Source organism: Carya illinoinensis, chromosome 4 (assembly GCF_018687715.1).
Source record: "Carya illinoinensis cultivar Pawnee chromosome 4, C.illinoinensisPawnee_v1, whole genome shotgun sequence".
NCBI classification, from domain to species: domain Eukaryota; kingdom Viridiplantae; phylum Streptophyta; class Magnoliopsida; order Fagales; family Juglandaceae; genus Carya; species Carya illinoinensis.
This window is the reverse complement of record NC_056755.1, coordinates 36,296,144-36,306,929: the sequence shown is the minus strand read 5'-3', so window position 1 is coordinate 36,306,929 and position 10,786 is coordinate 36,296,144. Positions and strand designations below refer to the sequence as shown.

At 39.6% G+C, this 10,786-nt stretch overlaps 1 protein-coding gene across 1 annotated transcript; it reads left to right on the top strand.

The window, feature by feature from the left end:
* Nucleotides 1-2,867: 2,867 nt before the first annotated feature.
* On the top strand, nucleotides 2,868-3,461 carry LOC122306460. Its single transcript, XM_043118889.1, has one exon. The coding sequence runs from the start codon at nucleotides 2,868-2,870 to the stop codon at nucleotides 3,459-3,461; it is 594 nt and encodes a 197-aa protein (XP_042974823.1).
* Nucleotides 3,462-10,786: the final 7,325 nt, after the last annotated feature.

Sequence of the window (10,786 nt, the reverse complement as noted above, 5' to 3'; positions counted from 1 at the left end):
CCTCTCTAAAATAGTTTGCTGAACTCTATTGAATATCATTAAATTCAGTATGGAAAAACCGGTGGCAAAAATAAACATATAAATGAATACTTCCCATAAGACACATCATTTTGAATGAAGTTAATTGATCTTATAATGCCTTGTTGTGGCACCTTAAATTGCTAAGGTTTTCCACAATAGTCAATTTCTCCATTTCAACTCTTTTGAGTGACTCGGTATGTGTTTCATTATCTTTTTGAAGCTTGTTGTTGTACTGTTGTAAACTCACATTATACTCTTGTGCTCGCTTATACATATCCTCAAAGGAGGCTACCTGCAGATCTAATAAATTCTAATGGAGAAAGCATCATAAGTGATGTAATTGGACAGTTCAACCAAACTTTAACCCCTTAGCAACCATTGAGTCTAAGGGGTTCATTATTTAGCAAATTCTTTTTTTTTATGGCACCTGTCCAATAAAAAAGCTATTTAGTAATCCTAGGGGTGCACAAAAATAACAGCAAGGAGTTTACCTTTTGTTCAGCAGCTGATTTCTCCTGCCGAGTTTTTTCAAGGTCTGATGAAAGAAGAGCTTGCAACTTCTCACCCTCAACCCTTGCTTCTTTTTCTTTTCTATGGCATTCAATCGTATCCTAGTCATAAGACCACAAGAAATGAGATCTAGAAACATAAAGGTATCAGCTATTCACACAAAATCCAATTACAGAAATGCTTACCAACTTATTTGATTCTTCCTTTGCAACTCTCTCCTCCAAAGGAGATTCAGTTTTTTCGAATTACAGTTGTTCACTAGCAATTAATCGAACTATTTCAATTTCACTAACTAATTTCTAACACCAACATGTTATATAATATATATATATATATATATATAATTTTGTCTAATACTTATAAAGGATGCTTAATTATCGCTTTAGGGCTTTTTCCTCTCTAAGACTTAGGTCTTTGTAGTGGTCTTTTTCTGCCGTACGACAGTCCCTTTCATCTCTTTGCTTTCCCTGTTAGGTAGCGACGGCATGGAGGACGATTTAGATTATTTGTATCAACGATTATCTCTGACCGAACAGGAGGAGGAGGTAGTTGTGGTGGAATCGTGTGATTTGGAGGAATCTTCTCTGTGTAATGGTAAGGGTTTAGTGTTATCCCTTTTCACTGAAAAACATTTTAACCGGGATGCTTTCAAGATTACGATGAAGCAAGCTTGGAGACTGGTGCATGGGGTGAAATTCCGAGATCTTCACTCTAATCTTTTTTTGGCCAAATTTGAAGACTTGCGTGACAAGGAGAAAGTGTTAAGAGAAGGCCCCTGGTCCTTCGATAAGCATCTTCTTTTAGTCCAGGAAGTGGACGGAAGTAAACAGGTTCAGCAAATAAAAATCCGTGAAGCTTCCTTTTGGGTCAGACTACATGACCTTCCTCTTCGGGCTCGGAATGAACGAGTAGGGCTACGTATCGGTGCGAAAATCGGGAGGGTGATAGAAGTTGATTTGGATAATGGTGAACTGGCGTGGGGGGATTTTCTTCGGGTTCGAGTTTCGCTGGATGTGAGGAAGCCTTTGCTGAGGGGTACCCGATTTTCCATGGGTTTAGAAGAATCATACTGGGTTCGGTTTTCATACGAGCGTTTATCTAATTTCTGCTTCTATTGTGGTTGTCTGGGTCATGGAGATCGGGAATGTGAACGTAGAACACAAGCAGTTCCGGGTGCCTCTGAAGATTCTTTCCCGTATGGTTCTTGGTTAAGGGCCTCCAGTTATGGGCACTTATTTAGTGATGGATGAACTTGGAATCAACGAACTGGGGTGCGATCAGGCCGTCGTGCTTCTCCACTAGCTTCTCCGGTCTCAGGGGATTGTGCAGCAGCTGGAAAACGGGATGAAACGTCTCCTGCTTTCTCGGACCAGATTAAGGAATTAAATGGTAAGGCTTTAGACTGTTATGTTCCTGCTGGGATTGGAAAATTAGCTGCAAATGGGGAAATGGTTAATGGTGATGGTTTGATTCAAATTTCTGGTGAGGGGGTCGACCATATGCTTGATGAAATTCCTAAAACGGAAATCCCTCTTTCTAAGGATGTTTCGGTTACTGATTTGGGTTTTAAGTCGGATGGGCTTGCTTTGGATGATGGGCCGGGGCTTGGGCCATCTTTGCAAGCTGTGGAAACTAAAGGGGCTTGTTCTGATTGCGAAGAGCTGGGCAGTAGAGCTCAAGACCCAGTTTCGGTGGATCAACCTGATGGTATCTCTAGCAGGAAATGGAAGAGGATGTCTTGTATTTCCTCTGCTTCTCATACTGTAGTTAAGGGCTCTCTTTCTTCCTCTCTAGCCCTGAAACGAAAGGCTTCTTCTCCTGATGATTATGAAAAGGGAAGACCGACCAAACGAGGAGGTTCTTCACGGGGTAATTTGTCTGAATATCCTGATGACTCCACATCGGCGGTGGCTGTTGCTCAGCCCCGCCGAAGGCAATGAAAATTCTCAGCTGGAATGTCCATGGGCTTGGGAACCCACGGGGCATTCGAACTCTCTGTGATTTGGTGCGGAGAGAAGCTCTCGACATTTTGTTTCTCCAGGAAATGCGATTGAATGCAAAGGAATTTGAGGTATGCAAATTTAAATTGGGTTTTGTTGATTGTTTAGTTGTTGATTGTAATGGGAGAAAAGGTGGTCTTGCTTTATTGTGGGGTAGGGATATTTTTTTTAACTATTTTGAACTATTTTTCTTGTCATATTGATGCTCGGATTGATGATGTTATGGGTGTGGGCACTTGGTACCTCACGGGTATTTATGGTTTTCTGGAAGTTTCTCAACGTTTTAAAACTTGGGATGTGCTACGTTATTTAAATAGACGGGATGGGGAGGCGTGGATGGTGATTGGGGATTTTAATGAAGTTTTGCATCATGAGGAAAAATGTGGTGGTTTACCTCGGCCAAACTGGCAGATAAATGCTTTTCGGGATGTGGTTGATGACTGTTTGCTAAAGGATTTGGGGTTTAAAGGTAACCAGTTTACATGGCGAAATGGGAGAGGAGGTGAGTGGAGTATTTGTGAGAGACTTGACCGTGTACTGGCAAACCAACCATGGTGTGATTTTTTCCCATCTGCAGGTGTTTCTCATGGTGTGGCCGCTTATTCTGATCACTCTCCCATTTGGGTGATTACAGAAGCTGATAGCGAGCATGGGCATTTTAAACGCCCTTTTCGCTTTGAAGACATGTGGGTGGGGGAAAAGGATTGTGATGATATTATTAAAGCCAATTGGAGGGGTGTAGAAGGGGGTCATGATTTGGATCAGATTATTCATAATATTAAGGAGTGTGGGTTTCAATTGAATTTGTGGAATATGAACTGTTTTGGTAATGTGCAGAAGCAACTGAAGTTGGCTAGGCAGAATATGGAAATGCTAAATGTCTCGGATCCAACAGGAGAATGCAAAGCTGATCATATCAAGGCTAGATAAGATTTTCAGAAATGGTTGGAGCGAGACGAGGTTATATGGCGACAACGTTCAAAAGCCTTGTGGCTGAAAGAGGGTGATAAAAACTCTAAATATTTCCACATGAAAGCTTCTCAGAGAAGAAGAAAGAATAGGCTGGATAAATTAAAAGATGGGGATGGGGTGTGGCGAACTGGTATTCAGCGTGATAAAATTCTTTTAGACTATTTTGGAGCTCTTTTTGAGAGTTCTAATCCAAGAAGCTCAACAGATTTTCTGGATGCACTTTCTGATCGAGTTACTCCAGCGATGAATTTGGAACTAAGTCAACAGTTTTCTGAATCTGAAGTGTGGAATGCGTTGGCAGAAATGAACCCCTCTTCGGCACCAGGACCCGATGGAATGTCTCCTGCATTCTTTCAGAGATATTGGCATGTGGTAGGATCTTCCACGAAGGGTGCGGTCCTTCAAGCTTTAAATACAGGTGTTTTTCCTACTTCTCTTAACCATACATATATTTCCCTTATTCCTAAGAAGAAATGCCCTTCCATTGTTGCTGACTATAGACCCATTAGTTTGTGTAATGTGGCCTATAAAATTATTTCTAAAGTCATTGCTAATCGTTTGAAAGCTGTTTTGCCTTGTATTATTGGGGAAAGTCAAAGTGCCTTTGTTCCGGGTCGTTTAATTATGGATAATGTATTAATTGCTTATGAATTGATACATTATCTAAAGCACAAGAGGTCTGGGCGTCAAGGTTATATGTCTTTGAAGTTAGATATGAGCAAGGCATACGATAGGGTCGAATGGAGTTTTATTCAAAAGGTGATGGAAGTTATGGGATTTCAGCCGAGCTTCATTTCTTTGGTGATGTATTGTGTTAAAACAGTTTCCTTTTCTATTTTAGTTAATGGTGTTCCAAAAGGGCCTATTATTCCTACTCGGGGGTTGAGACAAGGGGATCCTCTCTCCCCTTATCTTTTCATCTTTTGTACTGAAGGTCTTTCTTCTCTGCTGAATGCTGCTGGGGTTAGAAAGGATGTTTCTGGGCTGAAAATTTGCAGAAATGCTCCTAACATCAATCATTAGCTTTTTGCGGATGATAGTGTTATTTTTTGTAAGGCAGATGTGGAAGAGAATAAAAGGGTACAAGAGGTATTAGATGTTTATGAACTAGTTTCTGGGCAGAAAATTAATAAGGAAAAAACATCTATGGTTTTTAGCAACAATGTCAGTCACGAGCTACAGCAAGAGATTCGTTCTTTGTGGGGTAATGGGGATATCCAGCAGTATGAGAAGTATCTTGGATTGCCTCCAATAGTGGGTAAATCGAAAACCAGGGCATTTCAATCTATAAAGCAACGGGTTTGGCAAAAATTGCAAAGTTGGAAGGAAAAATGATTGTCTCAAAGGGGAAAGGAGATCTTACTCAAGGCTGTAGCGCTTTCGATTCCAACTTATTCGATGAGTTGTTTCTTGTTGCCTGCTTCTTTTTGTGCTGAATTATAGGGTCTCATGTCAAATTTTTGGTGGGGGCAAAAAAGAGAGGAAAGAAGGATTCATTGGGTTAGTTGGCGCAAGATGTGTGAAGCTAAGTGTAGGGGTGGATTGGGGTTTAAAAATTTAAGATTTTTCAACCTGGCTCTTTTGGCTAAACAAGGTTGGCGTAGAATAATAATTCGGTGTTACACAAGCTACTCAAAGCTCGGTACTTCTCTAAGTCCAGTTTTTTGCTTTGAGGGCTTGTATGGATAGTCTTCCATCTAAAGTTAAATTGATGCAGAAACAGGTTCTTCAGGGTGCTTGCTGCAGGTTCTGTTCTTTCCCGGTAGAAGATTTACTGCATGCAGTTTTCACTTGCAATCAGGTGCAAGCTTCTTGGGCTCAGTTTTTCCCAATGTTACATAATCTTAGTCCTAGTAGTTTTGTTGAGTTGGCTATGCAGTTTGTTGCTGGACAAGATCTGTCTAATTTGGCAAGATTTTTCTGTTTTGCATGGGGTTTCTGGTTTAGGAGGAATAAACTTGAATTTGATCACAAAATCCTCTCTCCTTCTCATGTCATTTCCCATTCTTTGGGTCTTTTACATAGTTATAAAGCTGTGGTGATTAAATCTCGGATGCAAGCCCAGTCTCATTTTAGTTGGAAAGCTCCTCCTGTAGGTGTGCTGAAACTTAATACTGATGGTGCCATTTTTTCAGATGCTCATAGAGCTGGTATTGGTGATATATTGGGTGATTCTACTGGGCATGTTCTTATGGCTGTTTCAAAAGTTGAGCTAGCTATAGAAGATCCTGAAACTGTGGAGCTCCTGGCTGTTTTCCGTGGCATGCAGTTGTGCATTTCAATGGGTATCTCGGCTCTTGAGGTGGAAAGTGATTGCTTGCTCCTTGTTCAAGCTTTGCAACAGGAAGATATGTCAAATTCTTTGCTAGGCAACTTGTTTTCAGAAGTGAAACGTTTATGTAATTATTTTTCAAGTGTTTCCTTTGTTCATGTGTATAGAGAGGGCAATAGAGCTGCTCATTTACTTGCTAGAAATGCTTGGAGAGTAGAAGGTATTGATATGTGGTGGGGTAGTATTCCAGACTTTCTTTCTCAAGCCTTATGGTTTGATAAATGTCTGTAATCATTTTATCTCCAATGAAGTTGTTAGTTCCTATAAAAAAAAAAAAAAAAAAAAAAATTTATCGCTTCAGAGCCCCCTTAATATAAACTAAAGATTCTTTGTCGAATCCTAACATAGAAATGGATCTGTATGGAATATAAAAAGTAAAATCATGCAGAGGAATCTTTTATACTCTCTTTTATACTTCACAGCAAAATCATACCTATTTAAAAGAAATAAATAAATAAATAATTCAGACCTTTTACAATTTTTGCAGGCTAGGAAAAATGATCACAACAAAACCAACAACATCACCACCAGCACCACTAGCGGTGGCAGAAAAAAACCAATAAAACAAAATCATCCATGCAACAAGAAAATATAAACCTTACCAAGAAACAGATCAGAACTCAGAAATGTCTGGGACCGAGTCCAAGCAACTGATACAACCAACGTACCTAAGGTAAAGCAACAATCAAAACCCAACAATCATTGAAAAATGAGGAAGCTCGATCAATTAATGGAACAAAGTGAGAAAATCAGATAAATACAGCCCTCAGAGAAGCACAAATTTCAAATAAAAACCCTAGAAACTCACTGCATAGACCAAACTAAGAAACATGATTAATTAATGGAACATAGTGATAAAATCAGATAATAAATACAAACATCAGGCCAGCAGCATAAATTTAAAAACACTAAAGCCATTATAGACCATTTGGAAAATCTAACTTTATCCAGTTATTGAGCTGCGATTTTCACTTTCAGAATGGAAAGTGACCATCTATTTAAAATTAGTTCCTAGTTTCTTTTATTTGTTCAATTTGGATATAAAATAAATGCACAATACTGTGATAGAAAAGAAGCGCATCTGATTTATAACTTGAAGTGAATGTGGGTGTGTTCGTGAGAAGAAGAGAAGGAGAAGGGCCTTACCGTCGATCGGCAACTCAGAAATCCAAGAACTCCCACAACACATGCAGCACCAAAACCACAAGAAATCTGTAGTGGAGAGAGAGAGAGGGTCTACTGTGAATGCCCTAGGGTTCGAAGTTAAGAGGGAAGAGAGAGAGAGAGAGAGAGAGAGAGAGAGAGAGAGAGACGAAGATGAGAGAGAAAGAGGCCAATCGAGTCTGGTTCAACTTCCGTGGGCGGAAAATCGGGTGGGGGTGGTCATCGAAAATGAAGATGTTGTTCGGCTGAAATGGGTGGAGTAATGGTGCTCGTGCGATTTTACAGAAGGGAGGAACAGAGAGAAGTGGAGAAGGAATGGAGGATGAAAGAAATCGGGGGCGGGGTTGGGGGAAAAGTAAATTTGTGCCCAAAGAATGTAAAGTGACGTAGTTTAGAGTGTTGGGAAAAGCTTTTGTATTTTGCTAGCGATTTCATAATCGTTGCAATTGTTTTTATTAATGACCTGGCTAGTAATTGGTTATATCTGATTCCGCTTTTTGCAGGGATTTTAATCGTGGCAAAAGTGATTTTTCCCAACGATATTATTTTTGGCGATTATGAAATTGCTGAAATAGACCAGATTTCTTGTAGTCAATGTTCAAGTTACATCATCTTTTCTTTTATTTTGTTTTTCCTTTTTAAAGAAATGAAGTTTGGTTTAGCTTATTTTCTAAAAAAAAGCTAAATATAAGTGCCCTGTACAATCATGGTGCAATCGTAGCCTACGTCACTTTAATAAAACGACAACATTTCATAAAGAAAGCCCCTTCCCCCTTCTTCTTCAACCTCTATTTCTCCCTCTTCATCTCAAATTAGGTAGAAGCAATAACATGGAGATTTTCACTTGTCGAGGGTGAGAAGGCTGAATCCCACAAACCCGTCGAGCATCATCAATAGTGCCACTAAGTTGGAACTCCTCCTTCTCAGCTTTCTCACCCTTCCCGACCTGCTCAACCCAGTCTACACCAACCCCACAAGTGTGTTCTCCTATGTTTGCCAAAGTTTGACTTTGATGGCTTTTGAAAATTTTATTTATGAAATTTGCAATTGTGGTCCTAGCAAAAGAAACAATTTTTTTCTTGTAAATATGTTTTTGTATTTTTCATTTCATACTCACATTTATAATCTGTTTCGCTAATTTTTTATGGATTAAATTAGAAGTTAGTTTCCATAACATTACACAGTGGTGGTTTATCTTTAGCCATCACAAAATCTTGAATGTATCAGTAGGCTCTAGAACTAAAACTAGAAAAAAAGTATACAGGTTTGCAAATTGTTTGACGTATTTGGCAATTTACGAATTGGAACTTGGGAGAAAGTTATAAATTGGGTTTGGGAGAATTGAAATTAGGTTTGTGAATTGGGAAAGATCTGAAGATTAAGTAATAAGCGAATTGGAAGTGGAAGAAAGTGATTTGTGAACTGAACTGGGAGAAAGTCTGGGTTTAGGAGAACGTGAATTAGGTTTCTTCACTGTAACTTTATCTGAGTATGCTTCTTGTTGTTGTTGTTTTGTTTTTTAATTTTTTATTGATGCACACCTCACGTTTTGCCTGGTCACACAATTGCATGCCAACTTCTACCCACAACTATACATAGCATAATTGTATTTTCTCTACCCAACACATCTCAACGAACAGAACCCACCGCAACGGCTAAACAACCACAAATTCAAGAGGAAGTCGCACCCCTCTGCCCTCTCTTTCTCAACTTTCGATCATCTCTCTTTCACCCAATATCTCTCGATCATTATCTCCATGTCAATTAAATGAAATGCCACTTGATTTAATGAAATGACACTTGATTTCATATTGGAAACTTTTTGACTGTTCTATAGATGCTATTTCAAGTCAGTAGTCTCCTATTGTTTCAAATTAAATATAAGATTTTGACATACTAAACACCCACATGAACACTTCTGAAAAGCATACCCATTTAAATTTAAAAGTTTTGCAACCAGAATCACAAAAGCAAGGCTACTATGGAGACATTAAGATCAAAAATATGTCTGGAGACATACACAAAGACAAGTACTGAAACATGGATGTGGTGATGGGTGATTATTTTTCAATGAAGGGACAACCGTGGGGCAACGTCGATTTTGGGGTTGTGTAAAGGTTTTGGTTTTAGCTCAGGAGAGAGTGAACGAGAGTTTAGGTGTGGCAATAGCCTTTATTGTCGGCATCCGACAGTGGCAACGATGGTGGGCAATGGTTGTGTGTGTGGTCTTGGGGCCCTTAGGCTTGAGGGAGAACCACGGGTGATTAGAGAGAGTCCAATTTTGAAATTTGAAAATTTTATATTTGAGTTCCCAACTTCCCTCTTATGCAATTCTTTTTTTCTAAAAAAAAAAAAAAAGGTATTCACTTGCCAAGTAGGGCTGTTGTGCAAAGTGTAGTGTAAAGTGTAGTGCGGGTATCACCACTCAAACATAAATGGGTTGCAAATCGTAGAGTACCACGTTAGAGCGTAAAATGCAGCACATAAAAGGCTTCGAACATGTAGCAGCCCTCATTATTTTTTTCCCTTTGTTTGCACTAGAGATCTTTCTTATCTAGTCGCAAGTTCTATTCTGTAGTTACCCTTCTGATTTCATCCACATTACTATAGCATTCCTCTACTTGCAAACTTTGTAACAGCTTAGTGTTTTCTTCTATTTCCTCCCCCCCCCCCCCCCCCCCCCCCCCCCCCCGGTGTTTTTTTAAGACCCCTTCACAATCCTCTTTTAAAGCCTAGCTGGCCTCATATTTGAAAGGTCTTTACTTCCACCTACTTTGTGTGTCTATAGCTTCTCTCATTGTATTTAGGTGGACTAACAAAGGTTTGTGATAAGATGTTCTAGCTACTAAAACTTCCACCCATGCCTCATAAATATCCAACCACTCAAGATTTGCCGATTTGCCACTGCTCTGTCCAACCTTTCCTTAGTAAATGTTTCATCATTATGAGAGTAACTCCACGTGTACGTATCCCCTTCCATCCCAGGTCATATAAGTTTCTTTCGCTCAGTACATCCCTAAACATCTCCATTTAACCCTCGTGTCTTGCCTTCCCTCCCCACTTCTCATCATTAGTCAGAATTCCATTGAAATCCCCCACTATGCACCAACCTTCATCACCTTTTGGCTTCATTATTTTCAACATTAGCCATGTTTCCTTCCATTTTATTGTCTCTTGTTGTCCACAGAAGCAGGTAAGCATCCATCTACTCTCTCCTTCACCTTCTACCCATGCATTTATATGTCTTTGAGAAAAATTTATAATATCTACTTTCACCCTTAAATCATACAATAAAACCAATCTACCCCCTCTTCCCACCGCCTCCACCATAAAATATCCCTCACAAGCCAACCTCTTTTTCACATTCCAACATCTTTTACTTCTAATCTTAGTTTCCATGTTAAAAACTAAGTTGGGTTTATTCTTCTCTCATATAGAACAGAGATCACAAACTATCCAAAGATTTCCCAACTTTTGGTAGTTCCAACTCAATATTTTCATAATACTTGGCGGGGCTGACATTCAACCTCCACCATTAAACCAGTAATATCCCCTGAAAGTCCTCCACCTTCCCACTTTTGTCTCTTACTCATCTTGTCAATATCCCTAAACTCCACCTCACCGTTGGTTTTTTTTTTTTTTTTTTTCCCGATTGTAAGTTGCCCCTTCTTGCTTTCTTTTTATTCCAGCCTTCCTCTTCCAAACCCCCTTCTTAAAAAGCTTATCCACCTCCACCATGCTCCCCTCCTTAAAGGTTACTACTACATCTTGCAGTCCTCCCTCATCC

Bases quoted from the DNA above. Each gene is read 5' to 3' on its own strand.
- LOC122306460 (XM_043118889.1), top strand. From the start codon at position 2,868: ATGGTGATTGGGGATTTTAATGAAGTTTTGCATCATGAGGAAAAATGT.